Genomic DNA, 24132 nt, shown 5'->3' with positions numbered 1-24132 from the left:
TTATTTAAAGGGCCCATATTAGGCTGTTTTCTGATCTGTGTATCATAATGGCCACGTTTACATGATGTTTTTAAATTCCAAATGAATGGTTCTGAATTAAAATACGTTTACGTGGAAATAAAACACGTTAAATCGCTTTTATTTAATTCCACTAAACGTCTGGGGGTGGGGAAGGGTTCTGATTGGACAGAAAGTATTAACGTCTACTGAAAGAAAACACACACTTCTGCAGCTACCGGCTTTTTTGTCATCTCAGTTTGTCATTACGCCACAGACACAAACATGATCCAAACTTTTTTCGCAGTCGTTCCCATGATAACAAAGCAGCAGCTCGAGAATTCTCTCATCACACTTTACGTCTGTCATCTGAGGAGGAGAAGGGAAGAGTGTCGGAGAAGGGAGGAAGAAGACGAACTGAGTCAACGGCTGCTCTACCTCAGCCCACTCCCGCATCCCGCTCGCAAATCCAAAGAGACGTGGAGGAAAGTCCGAAGTGGGGACTGGTGGAGCCGGATCGCGTCAGAAAGGTGACCCAATGAGCATGTGCTGAACGACCGGAATTATTTTAAAGAATAAAGAATAAATGCTTACAAGATCGAGGAATTAATTAGTTCGGCTTTAAAATCGGAAAAAAAAACACCCACTTACTTCGGAATTAAGTTCAATTCCGAATCATTTTCAGTAGGAATTAAGTGTTAACATGGTCAATTTAAAGCGGAATTCATTTTTCTTCAGAATTAAATTCTTTTTATGCGGAATTAAAGCTCTCATGTAAACGTGGCAAATGTTTCCTCACCAAAAACGGTTTTGTTTTATTGACATATTTAACACACAAATCGTGCATATTTAGGCTGATTTCTTCTCTCAAACTCAAACTTTTCTACAGAACTAAAGGTAAAAGGTAACTATTAACATGAAAACTACCACTACATGACATCACAAGGTGGCACAGAGTGTTTCAAGTTTGGGGATGTAAACAGACTAATAATAAAGTATTACTCAAACACGTGTGTATGAAACAAAACACAACTCCAGGTCTGTTTTTGAGGAGGTAACAACATTATAACGTAACTTAAAGCTCACAAGTCGTCAATTTTTAGTAATATAGGACCTTTAATGTTGGAAATATCGTCTGTTGTTAGTATCGTGACAACACCACAATACTCTACTCCAACTTGGGCATTCTTTACTGAGAACAGGAACAAAACACCGCCGTACAAGTCGCTACATAAAAGAAACACGTTAACCTAGAATGACTTCAATTCCCAAACGTGGCCACACTAATCCACACAATCGAATCAGTTTGCCATTTCACAGATAATAAGCCCGGGATCTGAGCTGAAACACTAGACCCGATCCTGTTCCGGTGAGGGGTAATAGCCGAAAGCCGCGTTAAAGGGCCTCCCAGGACTCCAAATGTCAGCGCTGATTAAAACCTTATGACAGCAGCGTGACCGCAAACAGCATCCTCCCCTGCTCTCCCGATGGTGGAGATAGAGGGGCGAGGTGAGTCATTAGAGCAGCGGTCAGTGGAGTGGTGGGAGTGGGATCTGTCCTTAGAGGTACAGAGAAACCCGAGTGACCCCAGAGTAGAGCAAGAGCGTTTAATCAAAGAGATCTCGTAAGAAAAGGGAAGCGGGAGAAAGAGAGACTGGGAAGAAAATCCGACTGCTCACAGGAGAGTTTCGATACTTATCAGGCAATGTCATTTACAAAAACAGTCGGCAATTATGGCTATCATCGAAAGATTAAAGTGAAGTACAATTAAGACTGGCAGTAAATATAAACACAGTACAAAAGGTCTTCAAGTGGCATCCATAATAGAGGAACGACATGTGACTGAATCACCTGGACATTCAGAAACTACTTTTTTACAACCACCATCCAAGATTACAAAGATTTTGAACATAACTATGGATTGTAAGTCAAGAGTTTATTGTTTTTGAAAATGCTATATTTGTAGAAAATATTTTATAAGTTACAGTTTAGTATTTTTTTGGATAGGATCGTAAATACTACCCGCAACAAAAGTATGAAAGTGCCTGAGAGAGATACGTCGCTAAATTACCGAATTTTTCTGACTACAAGTTGCACTTTTTTCATGGTTTGGGTGGTCCTGCGACTTATACTCCAGTGTGACTTATATACAAAAACTTTCACACTGACAGCTGCGAGAGGCTCTAGGCTTGTGTGCCAATATCTGCTGCTCCTACTGTGCATGTCTCCTGCAGAAAGAGCCACTGTCTTGTCTGTATCATGTCAGTCGATCGCACTATTACTTCTGTACCGCTGAAAATTGAAAATTTAAGTGACTTCAGTGACACCGAAACCATCCTGTCGGGATTCAGAAAGTCCGGAATAATTCTAACTGGAACTGATGCTGAGTCTGACGACAGCGACACAGAAGAGGAAGCGGTGCTCTGTTTACCTCCGGAGGTCACGGAGTTGCTCAGAAGTGACACCGAGGATGAAGAATTGAATGGATTTAGTGATTTGGAGTGAGATGGAGAGTTTGGTAAACTTGTTCTGTTGTTTATGCTATAGTTATCTGAAGAACTGTTCATATGTGACATTAACAGAGTGTTGTTCTCTATTGTACTGTTTTTTACTATAATTTGCCTTTCAAGATTAAATGTCTGTTCCTGGTCTCTGATTTTATAAAATAAATTTCCCCCAAAAAGTGTGACTTATACATGTGTTTTTTTTCCCTTCTTCATTACGTATTTTTTGGCTGGTGCGACTTACACTCCGGAGCAACTTTTAGTCCAAAAAATACTGTACTGAAACATGCACGGGTAACATAAAACCTCTTCAGATACATTTATATAAAACATTATAACATGGTAGAAAGCTCCCAAAAGTTTGCATAACAGCCCATCTTTAATGTACTAATGGAAAATACATAACTTTATATAGTTTTTAAAATAATTTCAATGATAACTTTAATTTTTAGCAACTCAAAATAATTCACAGTCATTATTTCCACCAGTGTTTTTACTCAAAAAGACCATGCTGAGTTTTTCTATGACGTCACTATTTATCACACACACACACACACCAACCCGATCATCTCCTCCAACTCCAAAACCAGACCACAATTTACCGAAAAGTGACACAACTTTCCGTCTCTCCACGCCAAATCGCATCAAGGCGCCGCTTTACCCGAAAGCGACGGCTCGTTTCTTACCTGAAGCGTGGCCGTGGGGGAGCAGGGCGCAGAGCAGGAGCAGAGCCGAGGCAGTCAGGCGGTGGGCGGTCTGCTGCCAGGAGGACAGGGCTCCCATGGTCCCATCGCACATCTTTAACCTCCAGAGACCAGCGGCTAGTCCTCTACGCCTTTAACCTGTTTGATAAAAGAGAGAGAGAGAGAGGGAAGAGGGGGATGGGGGAGGAGGAGAGGATAGAAAGAGAGAGAGAGAGAGAGAGAAGGGGATTACTACCAGCAGTCAGCCAGCATTACGTAATCGCAGGCCAGGCAACACAAACAGAAGGGGAGATACTGTATGGAGGCTATAGGGAGAGTGACAGATGAGGAAACAGCTGGGCAACAGATAAAAGACTTCGAGTACAGGAATTCGGTACGATATTCAGAATACCTTGTGTAACCAACTGTCCGTCAGCTGTGCATGAGAAAGTGCATTTTCTCACAGTGAAGGCAAATGCGTTGTTATATTAAGAGCAAATGTTAAAAGTGAACTGTGCACATTAAACTTGTCAATCCACGGGGAAGAGTTGGCCAAGTTTAAGATGGTAAATAGTAGGGAATATCGTGATCTTGTTTCGTCAAAAGTCTCACAATAATATCAGAGGCCATCGCAACATATCGAATTACCAGTCTCTTTGCTTTAATGAATAGTTATGGTGGCTTTCTAATGACTTTCTTTGCGATTTTAACGTATTTTTTATTCTGTAAAGCACTTTGAATTACTTTGTGTATGAATTTGCCTCATCGTGGTGCAGTAATAGCTAAAAAAAACACATGGAACTACATAGACCATGATCCTTTGGTGTTGTCAATGCAGACTAAATGAAGAAACAACGGTTATTAAGCACTTTTATGTCTTAATTCTTCATATTACGACTGTACCGACGGCTTTTCAAGGCTTTTCCAAGGCTTTTCCAAGGCTTTTAAAAGGAAGTAGCATATTCACATGTTTGTAAACCTCAACAAAATATCGTGATAAATATCGAACCGTGAAAATATCGTATCGTGGGATTTTGATATTGTTACATCCCTAGTAAATAGACATTTTTATATACTGCTTCTCCACATCTTCCACCAAGACACTCAAAACACTTTACTCCAAGGAACCACTCGCGCATTCACAGACAGATTTATGCGCTAGTTCATCTGTAGGAGTCAGAATCAGATCTGTGGAGAGGCGACCAAATTCACAAAAGGGAATGCTTGTTTCTCGAAGTTCTATTCCAAGTTCTGCAATAAAAACACAGCTATAGTTGAATAAATGCAAGATACAGATGTTTAAAGTCTTACTGTGGGACATTAAGACAAAGCAATAACGAGAAGAAAAGCAAGAAGATTGTAGACTATCCACCAGAAAAGTTACGTATTGCACCTTTAAGTAGCTGCTTCAGATAGAATTGATAATGGAAAATGTTTACTTAGTTAATAAGTATTTTTTCAATGTTTTTTTCCTTCCTATGCCAAATTTAAGTGTTGTAACTACCCAGTGAATAGGAGTGCGCAAAAATATCAAAATATCAATATATCGTATCGTGTAATATGATGCTGTGAGTATTTTTTGGTATATTTTACTAAATTACTTTATTAAAGCGCTTCAGTTTTGTTGCTCGTTTAGAGAGAGGAAACTTGTTTATGCAACACATTTGACATTTTCACCGTTTTAATGAGTAAAATGTTTGTGTTTCATTAACTTTTCCCAAGAAGTGGTTTAATAAAGACTTTTAGTTTCACAGCCACCATCATTAAGCCATTATTTTTTATTGAACCATAATGAATCAATTTGAAATACATCGAATCGTATAGAATCGAAAGCTCACTGCACAGAGATATGTATCGTGGCCTATGTATTGAGGCATGTATCGTATCGGCAACTTCTTAACGATACTCAGCGATACCCAAGAGAGACTGTGGAACATTAAGCCAAAGCAATAACAAGAAGAAAAGCAAGAAGATGTCCAAGTGCTAACGTAGTTAATCGGTATTTTTCATTGTTTTTCTTTCCTATGCCAAACTTAATATCAATCAACGAAATATCAATATATCGTATCGCCTAATGTGATGCTGTGAGTATTTTTTGGTATATTTTACTAAATTACTGTACTAAACTCATCAATAAACACTTTGGAACATTGGAGACATAACTGAAATAAGGTTAATTGTTTTGGAGATTGAAATATCGATATATCGTATCGTTTAATGTGTACAGTATAGATATCGGGGACTGCTGTATCAATATATCTCCAAGAGCATTTTTTAGTAAATTTTACTAAATCATTTTGTTACAGAGCTACAGTTTTGTTGCTCGTTTAGAGAAAGGAAACTTATTTATCCAACACATTTGACATTTTCTCCGTTTTAATGAGTAAAATGTTTGTGTTTCATTAACTTTTCCCAAGAAGTGGTTTAATAAAAACTTTTAGTATCACAGCCACCATCATTAAGCCATTATTTTTTATTGAACCACAAAGAATCAATTTGAAATGCATCGAATCGTAATTGTAAATCAAAAGCTCACTGTGTTGAGGCATGTATTGTATCGGCAGCTTCTTAACGATACTCAGCCCTAAGAGAGACTGTGGAACATTAAGGCAAAGCTTATTTATTATTGCTTATTTATTATTGTTTTTATGTCTTTCTGGATCACTGGGCCTCAGGGAGCACATTTCGTTCTGTCATGTGTTTCTCTCGCATGTTTGAATGACAAATAAAGAACCTTGAACCTTGAATAACAAGAAGTAAAGCATGAAGATGGCAAAATATCCACCAGAAAAGTTACATACTGCACTTTTAAGTAGCTGATATTCACATATTCAAGTACTAATGGCTAATGTTTATGTAGTTAAATCAGTATTTTTTAATCAAGCCTGTAAATACAATGCAAACACCGTGAATTGGCAATGCATGTTTGCTCTGGGACAATCGTGGATGAAAGTACATAGAGTAATATCCTGTAAATGATAGAGTTGAATTATATAATACGTGGACTCCATTCTGGAAAAAAGAAAGGCTGCACTCGCATAGCCTCACGTACAATCTTCGTAGCCAGCAAACATCTTGCGGGTCAAGTTTCAAAGCCGTTTTGAAGAAGACAAACCTAGTGGTTATAACCTGCACGGGGCGCTCCGATGCTTTATTTAATTCCGCTCTGCACTGGCCATTAGCGTCAGTCCATTACATAGGCTAATGCTGCGTTTCAATGTCAACAAGAACAGAGGTCGGCGGCTAATACGGAGCTCTTGTGTGCGCACTTTGTTGTATGGAAACAGTTGTAGAGTGTAGCCTCCGGGTCGATCACGGGGCGCAGTGGCAGGTGGACTCCTCTGATCCGGCCTCAGTTCTTACTCTTGGCACATTTGCTAAATGACCTCGATAAATTTACACTCCCCACTGCTGCGGATATAAGCTCAAGGTGGAAAGGTAGTGGAACTAGAGAATGAAATGTGGAATTACTTTGCCTTATGTAGCTAAAAAAACAAATCTACAAATACAAAATCCTTATATGTGTGACTCTTTACACTCACAATCTCTTTCAGGCCTATTTTTATACATTTTCTTTACAGACAACCTTTATTTATGTATTTATTATTTTATTTTATTTATTTTTTATTTATATATGTATTTATTTATTTTATATATATATATTTTTTATTTATATATATATTTTATTTTTTTATTGTATTTATTTATTTTATGCAATTTCTTTGCTCTTATACTGTCACTACTCAATATTAGGCCTGTCACGACAAATACTATATCAACTTTTCGTTCTAATAAATGATAAATGGGACAATCACTTTGGGAGGTACTTTTTTCTTGTACTACTGGGAATTTGTTTGGTTATTTTTCTGTACTGCAACGAGATTTGAGTTGTAGAAAGATGAATTATGAACTTCTATGTCTCATTATAAACCCACACAACTACTTAAGCGGTGTTTCATTCTGCTACTGATTTATTGCAGCTCATTTTTTAACAATATTGTACATTTAGAATAGTTTTTGGGGACCAATTCTGCTTTCTATATTTGTTAAAAATGTGTTATCGTGACTAGGGCTGGGTATCATTAAGAAGTTGCCAATACGATACATACCTCGATACGTAGGCTGAGATATGATACATACTTTGATATAGCACACTTTCAATTCAATACGATATATTTCAAATCGATCTGATATAGTTCAATAAAAAATAATGTCTAAACTGTGGCTGTGATACTAAAAGTCTTCGTTAAACCACTTCTTGTGCAAAGTTCATATGAAACAAAAACATTTTAATCGTAAAAACAGTGAATATGTCAAAATTATTTAGTAAAATATATTAAAAAAAATACTCTTGGAGATATCGATACAGCAGTCCCTGATATCGATACTGTATGATCACATTAAATGATACGATATATCGACATTTCTTTTTTTTAAAACATTTTTTAAAATAATTTGTCAAGTTTGAGGGATTAGATACCCAGCACATCCACAGCAAGACAGACATAACAAAATATAAAACTAACACGCATACAACAATAATAATAATAATAATAATAATAATAAGGTGTTATATATATCAACATTTCAATATTTTTGCACACCCCTAATCATCTCATCTCATCATCTCCCCTAATAATCAGTTTCATCTCCAACGTTCCAAACTCTTTATTGAATTAACCAGAAAGAAGCGTTATTACTTTGGCTTTTATGTGGCTTATGACTCCAACTGCCGTTCACACAACGCCAAACCAAATACAGCAATTGCGTCACTCTTGGCAACTACCGAAAAACCTACAACTGTGATTGGGCAAATGGTTACCGATGGCCTCTCAGCAAATACAATGAGTTATGTTTTGTTTGTTTACCGACTTGCCATTGCCAGTGTGTGAGCCAAAGCCATACATAAGCGATGCCTTCAATAAAATCAATATTACAGCTCGAAAAGAAAGCGCTGAAAGTATTATTGGATTGCTCATTGACGGGAGAATGAGCCTATCTCTCTGAACATCGAGGGATTTGTTTGAGCCATTTGTTTGTCATCGCAGCATTAGTTTACAGCGTTGTCCAAAATATCTAACCTAATAAATCGGATAAATCTGATACTAATCAAGATTTAAACTGGCATCGAAGCAAGAAACTTATTTGAGCAAGTACTGATACTAAAAAAGTAGGACAGAATTGATCCTTTCCTGAATAGCTTTAGAAAGATCTTGAGTATGGATGTAACGATATCCAAATCTCTCGATACGATATTATCACGATACGCATCTCACAGTACGATATTTACTGCGATATTTTGAAAAGGCTGATATAATTGTAGATAGGACGCTTTTTTACTTTTAAAATACCCTGACAAGATTTTGGTGTGAATAATTTTCGTCATAATCTCAAGAATTAAGAAGTAAAAGAAAAAAGAAGTAAAAGAAAAAGTAAAAGAAGCAAAAAACATGTTTCTTCATGTTGTCTGCACTGAAATGAATCGTGGGATATGTAGTTTCTGATGTTTATAAGCTGCTGCTACTATAAAACCATGCATTTAAGCAAAGAAACTTGTAATTCGACATATTGTGACAGTCTACGATATTATTATGAGACTTTTGACGATACGATATCACGATATTGGACGACTAGGCAACCTACTTGGACCACTGAGGGATTACGCAGATATAAACTCACATAGTAATATAAAAGAAAGTACTATTAATATTGATATTGTCTAAATAAATAGTGTTTTTAATTATCATCGGAATTTATGGCATCGGAATTGGTACTGAATCTATTCTTTAGTGTGAAAATCAAGTCTGAATTTTCAAAAATGGTAAATAGTCACCTTTTTATATTGCGCTTTTCTACCTCACTCAAGGCGCTTTACATCAAGGAGCCACTCACCCTTGATGCGACGAGGCGGGTTAAGTGTCTTGCCCAAGGACACAATGACAGCACGCATCTATAGGAGCTAGAATCGCACAGACAGCCTTCGGATCAGTGGACAAACGCTCTACCGACTGAGCTACTGTCAAGGCCATGGCATTTAATTAACATTTTTTAAGTTTCTTGCGATGTGGAATATATTGTAAAGATGTAGTTGCATGTTTATCTACTTCTACATAGTCAATATATGTTGCTTGAAAAGAAAGCGTTGAGTTTTATTGAATCGCTTATTGACAAGAGAATGAGCTGTCGGTCAAGACTCGACTATCTTTCCGAACACCGAGCCACGCTGTTTGTTTACCTTCTGTTGATTCTTTAGTCCATTATCTTCACTGGGGGCTGTTTTGGGATTGGATTTAGTGAGTGATTTCTGCTTCGATGAGAAAATGCAGGTGCAGAGCGGTGGCGGCGGAGCATTTTTTTATTTTTTTTTTTTCCCCCCGTGAATTTCGTTGGAAAGCAGTGAACGGACAGCATCGGGAGAGAGCGGTGCCCATTACGGACAGGCAGGGCTTGCTGAGCTAATGGCTACAGTAATGGCATAGCGGCGGCACTTATCCAGACGAGGATTTGATTTCAGATGTGCTGCGTTTGCCACCGGTCATGCCACACGTCGTCGTAAAGCGAACTGTAAGTAACCAAGTTTATACGAGCCAAAGTGTATCCAAAAGTTAAAGGTCCTAAAATTGACTCTTGTGAGCTTTAAACCAAGTAATAATGTTATTGCTTCCTCAAAAACACACATGGGGTTGTGTTTTGTTTCATTCACGTGTTTGAATAATCCTGCATTATTAGTCTGTAGGGATGTAACAATATTCAAATCTCTCGATACGATATTCTCACGATATCCATCTCACTGTACGATATTTATTGCGACATTTTGTAGAGGCAAAAATAACAAAAAATAAATAAATGTGAGTATGCTACTTTTTTCTCATCACAATCAATTACTTTCAGCATGTGGATTGGACAGAAACAGAGCAAAGGATCATGGTCTATGTAGTTTTTTAGCTGTTGCTGCACCATCACAACGAATTTAAACAAAGACACTTGTAATTCGATATATTGTGACGACCCACGATATTATTGTGAGACTTCTGACGATACGATATCACGATATTTCGATTATTGTTACGTCCCTGTTAGTTTGTTTACATGCCCAAAGCTTAAAATGCTCAGTTCCACCTTGTGATGTCATGTAGTGGTAGTGTTTGTTCATGTTAATAACTGCCTTTAACCTTTTATTTAGTAGAAATGCGCAAATCGAGAGCAAAAAAAACCCCAAATGATTCTAGTGAAGGTGTATGGAGTTTAAAAACGCATTGGAGCACTTTCTGGTTGGTTTTCAGTTTAAGGGAAGAAAAAATATGTAAGGTTTGTGTGTTAAATGTGTGAATGAAACAAAAAACAACATTAAAACACATCAGAAAACAGCATAATATGGGTTCTTTAAGATCTTTAGGCGATATTTAACTCTGACAGTGGATTAAAAAAAAAAAAAAAAAAGGCAGCATTTTCTCGGAGAACGATTCATTTAACAGTTTTCCGCTTCTTCTGGAATTTCACGCTTTATTGCAATTGGTCATATCTACCTGTCACTCACCCAGAGCATTAACGAGAGTGATCGATGAGAGGTTTTTGGTGGCAAATGTGCGTTTGAGCTGCATTCAAGAGAAAATTTTATAGCTCACGACTCGGCGATTTCACCAAAATAGTCTGTCGTCACTGGAATACAATTTGATTCATTTTTATCATCATACTACCGGGTTGTTGTGTCGAGATACAAAGATTTCAAATGTGAGTTCAGTAGAAGCTTTGCACCGTCACGTGACCCCTATAGCAACGGTACCTATGCCGCCATGACACCGGGCACACTATGTCATTGACTTCAGTAGCATCGGAGAAACATGGGCAGGTTTTGTTGTGTATTTGGTTGTTCTAGACGCTCTGAATGGGATAAAATGATTTGTTTCTTCACTGTTCCTCTGGAAATTACTCATCAGGAGCTCAAACAAGCGAATTATTGGAAAAAAAACCAACAAAAAAACGGGAATTATGGCTAGAGAACATAAACCGCGAAGAGATTTCCTATGGTACTATCAAGACACACTCACGTCACTTTCATCAAGGTATTTGCTATTTAAATTGTTTCATAGCTTATTTAATGAGAGAAGCACATTTACTGAACTAAAATTTAAAAAGAAAACATTTGCAGTGTGAGCGGCAGTAGAAACTGTATCTTCCAGCGCACATATAAACATGTCACTCGTCGTAGGACCCATGTTTTCTTTATTGCCTTGCTTATCCACAACTATGTCTTCTAGAATTAATCACTTTTTGCGAGCGGATCTTTCTAACGTTCGCGAGGATCTTTTCGTGGCCGATTCTTTCGAGGTTCGGCTCACAGACTCTTCGACTCGTGCGCCATGTTGATCATAGGAGTCCAATGTGGGTTCGTTGAATGTAAACTAGTGCAGGTTTTCCTGGATAAATTTATGACATTTTAGTTCAGTAAATGTGCTTCTTTCATTAAATAAGCTATGAAACAATTTAAATAGCAAATACCTTGATGAAACTTCAGGTGTCTTGATGGTACCATAGGAAAAGTCTTCGCGGTTTATTTTTGCTAGCTATAATCTGTGTCTTTTTTTCGATAATTCCCATGTTTGAGCTCCTTGATGAGTAATTTCCAAAGGTATAGTGAAGAAACGATTCATATTATCCCTTTAAGAGCGTCTAGAACAACATGTTTCTCCGATGCTACTGAAGTCAATGGCATAGCGTGCCCGGTGTCATGGCGGCGTAGGTACCGTTGCTATAGGGGTCACGTGACGGTGCTAAGCCTCTATACTAAGGCTCAATACCAATTTCAATGTAATTTCATTAAATCATTGTACTTTTTATGTGGCTTTATATCTGTGTAATCCCTCATTTAATCAGGTCATGTCTACGTGCTCAAGATCACTCTAAACCTATTCAGAAAAGACCCGTGAACGACTTTTTTTAGTATCGATACCTGCTCAAATAAATATCTAGATTCGACACTAGCTGTAGTACAGATTAGTGTGACTTTAGACACTTTTGACAACCTCATTACCCAGCCCTTTAGGCGGTGAAACGTCTGTTTACGTGTCCATTTTCTTTACGCTTGTGGCTTTGCATATTTTGATTAAACCTGGGTCCCCACTGTGAGCCGGACAAAGACGAATACCTGCTTGGTGCCAGTCAGCATCAGAGCGACGCAGAAGTGAATCTGGCAGGACATTTTGGCTACGGCGCCGTGCCAAGGAACAGATGGTTTAAAACAGCGTACCTTTTTCTTTTGCCAAATCTTATAGTGTGGCATATATCAAACACCAGCACCTTGCTTTAAAGTGACAGGATTTCACATTTTTTATAATTATTACTTTTTTTTGAGTGGGATAGTGTCATAGTTTTACAAGTTTTTCCGTTGTTTATTGGCAGCTTGTGAAGGTTTTGTTAAAAATAGTGGAAAGTTACAGAAAGTAGCTCTGGGTTATACAACTTCGGTCATCATCAATACACAAAATTGTCCATCCAAAATTATGCACAAGGAACAATTTAATCATTCATTCAAGAAAATAAAAGTGTTGTCCTGAATGTTTAGTCATTAAATTATAAAAGATGAGGTTTGTTAATTGTTTACAGTATTTATTGTGATATTTTGAAGAGGCTTTGAAGAGGCTTTTATGCATTTAAAATACCTTGACAAGATTTTGGTGTGAATTATTTCCATCATAATCCCAAGAATTCAAGTAAAAAACATACCTTCATGTTGTCTGCACTGAAATGAATCATGGGATATGTAGTTCCCGATGTTTATAAGCTGCATTTAAGCAAAGGAACTTGTAATTCGGTATATTGTGACAGCCCACGATATTACTGTGAGACTTTTGACGATACGGTATCACGATATTTTGGAAATTGTTCAGGGTATCCCCAGGTTTGACTACCCCAAATTTAAGACTTTTTAAAGACCTTTTTAAGACCACTTAAATGAAAATTAAGACCAACATCGCACTCATTATGTGGGCGAAAAACACCAGATCCAATTTTAATAATGACCAACCAACTACAATATCTAGAACAGGTTTGCCCACAACTTTTTCAGCATGAGAGCTACTTATAAAATGACCAAGTTAAAATGATCGACCTACTACAAAGCCAAGAAAAATAAAGCGTACTTAAACATTCTGCGCCTCTTTTTTGGACCCTCACCCACAGTTTGACAACCACTTCTTTAAGAGAACTTCCACAGGGACTTTACCCAAAACTGTGAAAAAAGTGAAGGACGTGGGTAGGATTTTAAACCTGTTTTTTCAAGTTTCTAACTGGAGTTACATTCTCTTACTGATTTTGCCGCACATCGTGACAAACCCAGATGCATTTTTGCACTTTTAACAGGCAAACTTCAGCTTCACGTTGTTGTTGTTTTGTTTTTTTCTCTCTGTTAAACATTGCACTACAGCCCAGTTGAGTGTACAAAAAACAGGCTAATGAAATTTAAGACCTTTGTGAAAAAATTAAGACTTGGACAACATCATTTAAGACTTTTTAAGGCCTTAATTTTGGAACATGAAATTTAAGACCTTTTTAAGACTTTGCCCTGTTGTTACATCCGTAGATAACAGTTATGTGTATGTCGTATCTGCAGTCCATGTACAAACATTAAGCAAGAAAATGTCACCAAAATTATTAAATTCTGAAAAATGTATTAACATTTTTAGGAATATCTTACATATAAAAAAAAAAAAACAAAATCTGCTGTCATATGCAGTTTAAAGTCATTGCCATGTTATTCCATGAGCAAAAGTCAAACGTAGGACGAACAGAAATGACGTTTTATTGAAGGTCTATGGGTGGATGTAACTGCCCGCATGGGAATAGCAGAATTTATGCAGCTCTGACCTCTCCGGAGAGCGGAGGGCACTGTATTGACTGGCAAAGTGAAAACTCAAGCAAAATTAGCTTAATTGCTGTCACACACACAAAAAAAGAAATTGTCAGAGTGAAGGGTTTTTGTCATCAGCTCTCTGTGAAGGAGAGAAGCGGAGAAGCAAGGACAAGGCCCGAGATGACACGCAAGGATGGCAGATAAAAGAGATATAGAACAAAAAAGAGGCAATGACTGCATCAGTTTAATAAAGAATGCTCCATCTTTAGAAGACTCATCTCAGTACACGACCTTTTAAATAATAGAATTCACTCAGTCATTTTCAACATAAAAGAATGTGAGGTCTAATACAAGCTCTGATAAAGCTCAAAAATCATACTAAAACTGGTCAGGAAGGTGTTTTATTGTTGTATTTTGTAGTATTGATACTTGCTCAAATGAGTATCTAGTTTCGATATTAGTTTTAATAACAATTAGTATCTGAATGTGACACTTTGAGATAATCTAACTTCATTTAAAGGACCGAGAGGCGGGTTCAGTTCTGTCCTAAAAGTCAAAATGACCTGAAAGTTTTACAGTTTTTTGGCACTTGGAATGCGCTGAGAAATACTTCACTTGACTTTGCTTTTAGACACAAAACAAAAACTGACACAAAGTTCAAACCCTCCAGCACAAATAATAAAATCAATGGACACCTGGGTGTTTGTAGGTTTTACTTGCAGTGAAGAAAGGTCTAAGGACAGTGGAAGCTCTGTGAGAGTTCTCCGTTTGCTTGTTTCCAGTGAATGTTGGTTCATCTGCTTGTCTGTGAATGACCGATGTTTGATTTTCTAACTTTCTGCTGGTTAAATCAACAGTTTTGAGAAACCCTGCTGTGCGGCTGCTGTGTTGATTTTGGGCTTTACAAAAATAAATTGAACTGAACTAAACCATAATTTAATTAGCATCTTGCATTGAAACGTGGAGACTGAATTCAACAGCACGAGAAACATTTTAATGAGACAATAGACAATTCATTCGACTCAAATTCCAATTTGACTGCACAAGAAATCGCAGAGGTATCGATATCGCAATATTGGCTGATAAAGCAACAAGCTAAATATCAAGATTCTCCATCTGACAGAAGAAAATATGTTTTCAAATGAAAAGGGCAGATTTCATTTATTATTTTCTAGGGATGTAACAATAACAGAAATATCGTGATATCGTATCGTCAAAGTTCTCACAATAATATCGTGGACAATCACAATATATCGAATTACAAGTCTCTTTGCTTAAATGAAGAGTTATGGTGCAGCAATAGCTAAACAAAAGACAGAGGGAACTACATAGACCATGATCCTTTGCTCCATTTCAGTGCAGACTAGAAGAAGAAATAACAGCTCTAAGCACTTTTAAGTCTTTCGATTAAGTCTCGTCAAGACACTTTAAGAGGAAAAAGAAGCATATTAACAGTTTTGTTCGCAGCCTCCACAAAATATCGCAATAAATATCGTAACGTGAGATGTATATCGTGAAAATATCGTACCGAGAGATTAGGATATTGTTACATTTGATATCGTGAGCTTTCCCACAATATCGCAAGAAATATTGTACTGTGAGGTTCATACCGTGACAGTATCGTATCGTGAGACTTGGATATCGTTACACCCCTACTATTTTCCGTACTTCGTTTTGAATTAGTCTTGATTTAATTTAGTTTTTGTCTATATTAAGTCTTTATTTTTGACAAGGAAAATAACACACATACTAAAATTTCGATACTAAGAAATAGACTCGATACTCAATACCGATACCATGACAACAGACAAAAGAATGTAATTTTCAACATTAAATCGTGGTTTTAGAGCTGTGTAATTCTTTTCCTTTAGTTTTGATACCAGTTTGAGTATTGATTAGTATCTGATTTTTGAAACTATTGCAATAATTAATAGCCATAGTTCAAAATGCATATCACAATTGTTACCAAAACTGTGCAGTCCTACTCTCCACACTCAACACACACGAAACGCAATGCAATAAAACAAAGGTTCGCATGTTACTGTAAACATACAGCTTCCTGATGCTGCAGACTTCCTGTAGTATCTTATTCAGACATGCCCTGTTAGTTAACCGAATGAAAACTCAATTTGGGTTAGACCTGCTTTCACAATCAGCCTGTCTATCTCCATGTCACCTAATCTGAGTTGATAAAAGAAAACGTGAAGAGGCAGGAGCGGCGTTCTCGGCTGCCAACAGGCCTGGATGTGTCAGCTCTCTGGGTTCTCTGGGAAAATACACTGGAACAAAGTGGCTCTGAAGTTGGGAGCGTGCGGAGAAGCAGAGAGAGTCTTGTGTTGTGAGAAGTCGTGTCATACTGTAGATTTGTGGAATACACTTATCTGTATTTCAGAACATGTTATTTGAGCTCGGGTTTGTGCTGTAACACGAGAAGATGTTTGGTAGAAGTGAACTTTAATTAGGATTACGTTAAGATTAAGGATGTGGATGTGTGTCGTTTATATAAACAAGGTAAAGATATTTTTAGAGTGCATAAATACGGGTTGCCAGGACTATATTTTTCTTTCCTTTTTTTTTCCCCTTTCCTTTTTTGGCCTTCCAGTAAGTATCTTGGCACTGGTATGAAAACGCAGGTGGGCTAGTAGAGCTGTCATAAAATAAATAAATAAAAAATACATTAAATCCAGAATCCTAAAATTAGTACTGAAATTAATTTGAGCAAGTATTCATACTCAAATCGAAATCACATTAATCAACGTTTTAATGTCTATGTAAGTAAAAGGACGTGTGGAAAAAAAGTATTGCACTATTACTCATTCTTTTACAAAAATGGAAAAGGTGTTTAATATGAGTAGTTTTTGCGTCGGTGTCATGTTTGGCATATTCAAAATAAATTAGAATTTGTAATTAAAAGAACAGAATAAATAGTGTTTTGATTATCACTGTGGTATTATTTCATATATTATATTTTCGTAGCACTGAAATCAAGCTTGAAATGTCAGTATCGTGACAACACTTACATGAATGAATCTCACTTTCAGCCTTCCAGCGCTCTCATACTGTTAGTCCATTCACACAAAAAGATGACGATAAAGGGAAAAAATAAGAAAAAAATAAGATGAAACTAGATATACATGTTCTTATTTTAGAACCGAAAACATGGTGTCTGAAAGCTATCCATTTATCAACTATTTGAGGCCGATATGTCAAGATAAGTCACCTCATGACACGCTGTTTTTTTTTTTTTTTTTAGCTTGGTCCTAGGGTAGAACCTCTGCATCCTCTGAGTGAAGAAGCAGCAGCAGCCAGACAAAGCGGCTGCCAGCGGGCTTCTACTGCAGAGTCTCAGCTGCCTTGCTCCTGGAAAGCACAGGGAGCCAAGGAGCGGGGAACACAGAGCTCACTGTGTGCCAGAGCCATCCACAGCCAGCAGCATATTTCCACCCCTCCAGTCTGTACGGCGACCCGCTGGAGGAGGGAGCACCCGGAGGAGACACAGAAAGGAGCCTTTGTTAGCCGGCATTATGTCGAGTTACAGCGCAGAGACCAGAGCATCCCCGTGTACCACCGCCGCCGCCGCGAGGAGTAGGGCACGGGCAGGAGGCGAAACACGGGCAAGAAAAGAAGAGCCGAGGATCACATGATGGAGATAAGACGAGTGAGTAATCAAAGTGACACGGAGACCAAGAGAGGCACTGTTGTCCGAAAGAGAATGGACAGTGAAGACACGACTACTTCTGTTTGCTACAAGCCTGACAGAAAACTAAAAGCCCCCAAAAGCTGCTACATGAATTATAAAAAATGCCACTGTACAACGATGACACGCAACAGCAAAAAGCACAAACTAAAGCTACTAGTAGGGGTATCATAATAACGCTTTTTGTTTTGCGATTCAGAGTGTGAGAAAATTTTGCGATTTTACACAATACAGCATTTATTAAGTCAATAAACCCAACTAGAACACACATTAAATTAAAACTTGACATCCTTTGAGGCTGCTAAGAACAAAGAAAGACTTTCACTGGTAAGAGGAGCGCATTAGTAATACTGAAGAGCATGTAATCGCAAAAGTTCAGCGCTTCGTTTGCTTGATATCACGCAAGCCGATCAACACTGACCTCTCACATATCCAAAACGATTTCAATATGGCTCATTTAGACAGCTGTAATACCAAGATCGTTACCGCAACTTATATTTTAAACTTGACCTTTTAGCGCTAAAGGTGTTAAAATGTCAAAATCGGCGGGCTGAACCAAAATGTTAAGACTACTTTTGATGAAAATATCCACAAAGTACTGGCTGGTGTTGTCTACAGTGCCCTTTGACATCACCATATGGTACTAAGCAAAATGTAAACAACAATGGGAACGTAACTCGATTTGACAACATCTGCCGCCAAGGATACACTCGATCCTGTGAGACCTGTCTTCTTAACCCTTCGATTTTCCCCAATTCACGCCTGACATTTGTTTAAACTCGCCGATAAGCTCCTTCACTTGCACTCTGCCATGTCCTTTTGTGTCGCTTCTACCAAGCCAGCCAGTCAGCATTGCTTGAAGACTGCCAAATGCCAGCTTGGCCAACGTGATGTGATTCTACTGGAACTTCACTGGAAAAGACAATAAGGAAGTAGACAAGCAGGCAAAGCATAGCAAATAAAACTCCCATGTTGTTAGATGGGGGGGTGATTTGATCGTTTTGAGATCTAACTTAACATACCATCACAGCAGAATCTAAAAAGGCACAGTCACACGCATGGACACGTGCAACTGTACCGAGAGCTATTTAAACAAAGACTGTGGTGGGCTGTCTCTTGCCTACACACATGCAAACAAAGACCAAACCAGACCAACAAAGGCTAACCAAGCACTTACCTTGATGAAAAAGTCAAAACAACACGTTTGCACCACGTTTACGACGCGAAAACGCTCATATTAACAAAGAAATCGTGCGTGAAAATGCCGAAATAACAACCAAAACACAAACATTACACACTGGTGAAGTGATTCATCTTTACACATTGCCACATAAGGTAAAAAACTTAAAATATACAGTTCAAATAAAGGGGTTTGACTCGTAACTATACGTGTAATAACGAAAGCAATACCTGTGCGAAACATTATACGACGTTTATTACAAAGGCAGACAAAACTGAGAAGCTTCGCCACGATATCTAACAAATCCACGGCTGATTCTAAATTATTTACAACTTACAGCTAATGGGAAGGTGTGAGCAAATACTGCACAGCAATGACACGTGTTTTTGTGGTTAAATATGTGAATAAACGCGTTCGGCTGGGTAGAAAAGACGTTTACGGTAGTGGCCATTGCTCCGCTGCTGCTGTTGTTGGTGCTTAGCTTGCGGAAAAAAAAGCACTCACCGACGGGAAGGTGAACAGCAACGAGCCCTCCTCTTGCCCGCTTCACTTTCGAGGCATTAATGTTGTTGTAAAAGTCCCACAAGAGCGGAATGTCGGAGGGGTTATCGGCGTTGTTTTGTCGTGTTTTTGTCCGGGGGGGGGGAGCTCCGCGGCGGCCGTCCGTCTGCTCAGTTTGACGGTGTTTCTGGCTGTGGGATGAGCGGGACTCTCTCTAGCGCTCACCAGCGGCTGCCTCTCCGTGTGCCGGGGCGCATGCGCGGGGGTGAGCTCCTGCGCTGCGTCGTCGCCATGGTGATCACGTAAAGGGGGCGGGGACTAAACTGCCGGGCCTACTGTACTTAAAGGGAAAGTAAGAGGACCAATGACAACAACAAAATATGACCAAAATATTTGCATAAGAGTCTAAAAGCAGGGGTCTCCAACCTGTCCCTCAGGAGCTCCAACCCCTTCCAAGTAGCCCCCCAAGGGATTCTGGAAGTACACCATTGTGCTGAATAACAAAAATGTGGTTAATTGCATGCCTATTACCATTAGGTGTGGGTATCATTTAGAGTACCTCGATACATAGGCCACGATACATTGAAAGCTTGATACAGTGAGCTTTATATTCGATACAATATATTTCAAATTGATTCGATACGGTTCAATAAAAAAATAAAGGCTAAATGTTGACTGTGATACTAAAAGTCTTTGTTAAACCATTTCTTGTGCAAAGTTGTTGTTTTTTTTTAACACTTTATTTAAAGATTTTCAGTTTTATACAGAAGTATGTGAACAAACACTTTGAAACAATTTCATTCTTGTGCAAAGTTAACCCTCAAAATTAGTGAAAATGTCAAATGTGTCACATAAATGAGTTTTCTTCCACTAGTAGTAGTAGTAGTTTATTTTCTTCGGTCAGTTAACATAAGCATGCATCATATAACAATGATTTAACAAAAAACTAATTATGCAGTTAATGCATATCAGTAAGCTTATTCTACAGACCGAAGGGGTTTAGGCTGAAGTTTAACACTTGTTTTGCCAAACCCCATTAACATATAGAACAGGATTCAAGATGGCAGAACTATTTACAGAAAACAACAACAACAACAACAAAAAATCCTCTTTTATGAGAGCAGGAAAGGAAATGTCCTAAATCTTTTAGTATACATATACACAGTACAGAACACAATCCAAATCACAAATCCACTAAACAAGCAACAAAACTGTAGCTCTGTGACAAAATATTTTAGTAAACTATACCAAATAATACTCTTGGTGATACTGTACCATCACATTAAACAATACGATATATTTATATTTCAATATTTTGGACACCCCTAATTACCATTGTTGATGTATCATTTTGAAGCCCAACTTTGTGCACTAATAAATGGAGAATGGTTTATGTTTTATAGGCATCTAACTGTACCCCAAGACTTGCCCTCTTTCTTATAATAGTTTCAATTTCTTGTGACCTCTAAAATGAGTTGCTCTCTGGCATTTTTGTTTTGTAATGATAGCTCACCGGAGAAAAAAGGTTGGAGACCCCTGCGTTAGACCATCTTAAATTTATTCTCAGATATGTTTTCAGGAATAGATATGTGTGTGTTGCAGTGGAGAAAGAAGTTCTAAATTTTGTCACTTAAGTAAAAGTACATTCATACCATACTCCATACAGATGTACTTGTGGATCAATAAAGTTTGTCTAAGTGTAAGTCTAAGTCCAAATTTTGTTGATATGAATATGACTATTGACAGGACATAAGGTTATCTGTTACAAAAGGGTAGGTTGTTGTACAGTTGTAGGGAGTATTATCTGTTACATAAAGGTGAAATTTTGTTACTTCAGTAAAAGTACAGATACAAGAGCAAAAGAAAAAGTAAAAGTAAAAGCGTGACATGAAATAGTCTACTTAAGTAAGTCAAATATTATAATACCCTTTAAAAATGTAAATGTACTTAAAGAGTAAAAGTATTTTGCACAGATTGTGAGATTTGTTCAACAGAAACACTGAACTTTTTTCCCGAGCTGTTGTTATTTGTATATCTTTGTTTGCTCAAATTATGAACATGTTAAAAATAAATCCTCAGACTTTTCAGCAGCTCTCACACAATCATAAAATATACTTTTACTTTTCAGTCTAGTTCGAAAAATATAGTGTAGTAGAAAATACAGAAACCAGCTCTCAAATGTAGTAAAGTTAAAAATATCCACTTCAAAGTGCACTTAAGTAAAGCACAGATACCTAAAACTTATTCTTAGGTATAGTCAGTGTTGGGAAGGTTACTTTTAAAATGTATTCCCCTACAGATTACAGATTACATACCCCAAAATGTAGTTTGTAACGTAATCCATTAAATTACTTAAAGTGAGTAATGTAATCTGAATACTTTGGATTACTCGATTTGCTGTAGAGAAGCAAAGACGAGGAAATCATAACATAAGAAGTTTTGTCTGCTAAAAGAAAATAAAAAGCCCAGACTTTACTGAACCAAATTAAAAATATTATTGATAGAAGAGGAGGAGACACGTCCACACAACATGGTTTAGTCCTGTTAAATCCTGTTAAATCCTGTTTTAGACCTGGTTTAGATCTAGTTGAGATCTAGTTTAGACCTGGTTTTAGTCCTGTTTTAGTCCTGGTTTAGTCCAGGTTTAGACCTGGTTTTAGACCTGGTTTAGACCTGGTTTAGTCCTGGTTTAGACCTGGTTTTAGTCCTGGTTTAGAACTGGTTTAGTTTCCGGGAATGAGTGGAATTACAGGGAAAAAAACAGGAAAATACCACTGTGTAATCCATTTATTTCAATAAAGTAACTGTAATCCAATTACCACTCACTGAAACAGTAACTGTAACTGAATAAAGTTACTCATAATTTGTACTTTGATTACATAACGCCAGTACATGTAATCTGTTACTCCCCAACACTGGGTACAGTACACAAATTATCTGGCTTTCAGCAGTCTTAATGCAGTACTCGCAGGTATTGTAAGTGTAACTCTGCAGTTTAGAATGACTTCATATTGTTGTCTGTATGAACATTATGAATACTGCCCTAATTGATATACAATAGAATCCATGCCATATGTTATCATGACTATTTAGTGAATGCCTATCCAACAACAATATGTGTCTGTAGGTCTAATGTCCTCGTTCATAACAAGAATAGCATGACTGTCTCGGGACGCGTCAACAACAGCTTCCTTACGCTAAGAAAAACATCTACAGAAATAGCTTCAGTTTGTACCTTGGGCCATTTAAAGCTCCTGTATTTGTCATAGTTTCAGATTATACAAAACCAGGCTGCCGTACATGTACAAAAGTAAACAGAACAGTGCTTTTTTGATTAGACCCACCACAATCTGATAGATTTTTGAGTGGGTGAGATATGGACTTTCACCAGACGTACTAGAGAAAACTGAGGTTCGTGCTCCTACAGCTACTAAACCGCAGCTCTGAGGAAACTGCACTTTTGCAAATATGCACAAATTTATTTAGGTCATGAAATGCACGCATGTCCCGGCAGTGTTTCTTAGTCTCTAGACAATATCAGACTCATTAGGCAGGTTTGTTTACCAATATATAATCTGGATTCATGTATGCATCATTTTATAGCACGTCAGAATTTAGAGCAGGGGTGTCAAACTCATTTTGGTCTGGGGGCCGTATCCAACCGACTTTGATCCCAAAGGGGCCGGATCAGAAAACTCATGTCATATAAACCCCAAAAATAACAATAAATCTATTACAAAAATATTTTTTAATAGATGAACTCTTTCTTTTACAAAATATTATAATATTATGAACAACCTGAAACTTTAAGAAAAATACTATTTCAGCACAATGTTTTAACATGAACTTGTTTAACATTAACTTGTATAAACAGGAATAAATACATTTTTCTCGAAAAATCCTGCACTCGGCTCCACTTTTCTCATTTTGGACATTTTTCTGATGAGGGTGTCACGGTCAACAGTCAAAGTCAAAACGATCGTCCTTTAAGAGCGTTTGGAAAGAGGCAAGTCTTCATTTGAGCTGCTCTGGTGGGAGGGGCCACGTACAGAGACGCTGGAGACGCTGCTGTGATAAACACCACAGAAAATTAACAATATTTTAATAAAAAATATAATTAAAATATTTTAGTAGAAAATCAGTCGAGGGCCAGATTAAAGGTCTTGGAGGGCCGGATCTGGCCCCCGGGCCGCATGTTTGACACCTGTGATTTAGAGTTTATCCTCTTAGATGGCTCACAAAGGACACATTCATGACCTAAAACAGTGCTTTGTTATAAGCCTAAAGCATTAAATCTATTGTCTAACTAATATGATGACAGCATTAGATGATATTAGAGCTGCTCCATTGTATTTAAAGGGCCTGTATATAGAGCACTGATTCATCATTAAAAGCAAATCTGGAATTGTATTTTGTTTCATTCACACATGTTTGAGTAATTTATTTTTTTTATTAAGGACAACAGCATAAAACATTTAACAAAATACAATAATCAACATTTAACTAATTACAATAATAAACAAAACACAAAAACATAAAGTGACACCCACGACACCCACAACAAATACAAATCAACAAAAAAAGCCTCCCCCCTTCCGCCCGACCACATACATCTGTTTATGAGAACAAACCACAACTCCAGTAGTAGTAGTTTTGTGATGAGGAGAAAACATTATAACACGGATCAGAAAATAACGTAATATGGGCCCTTTAACAGTGTT

General features: G+C 37.6%; 1 protein-coding gene across 1 annotated transcript in view; it reads right to left on the bottom strand.

The window, feature by feature from the left end:
• Window positions 1–19625, bottom strand: part of susd6 (sushi domain containing 6) — an 80092-nt gene extending 60467 nt beyond the window's left edge. The window contains exons 1-2 of the mRNA XM_020928631.2: window positions 19415–19625; window positions 3188–3343 (exon numbers count right to left, since the gene is read on the bottom strand). Coding sequence (XP_020784290.2) covers window positions 3188–3299 — 112 coding nt within the window. The 5' untranslated portion in view covers window positions 3300–3343; window positions 19415–19625. The remainder of the gene's footprint in view (window positions 1–3187; window positions 3344–19414) is intronic.
• Window positions 19626–24132: the final 4507 nt, after the last annotated feature.

This window comes from Boleophthalmus pectinirostris, unplaced genomic scaffold, assembly GCF_026225935.1.
Source record: "Boleophthalmus pectinirostris isolate CB_2022bp ecotype Guang Dong unplaced genomic scaffold, ASM2622593v1 HiC_scaffold_13, whole genome shotgun sequence".
NCBI lineage: Eukaryota > Metazoa > Chordata > Actinopteri > Gobiiformes > Gobiidae > Boleophthalmus > Boleophthalmus pectinirostris.
This window is presented reverse-complemented; position numbering and strand designations above follow the sequence as displayed.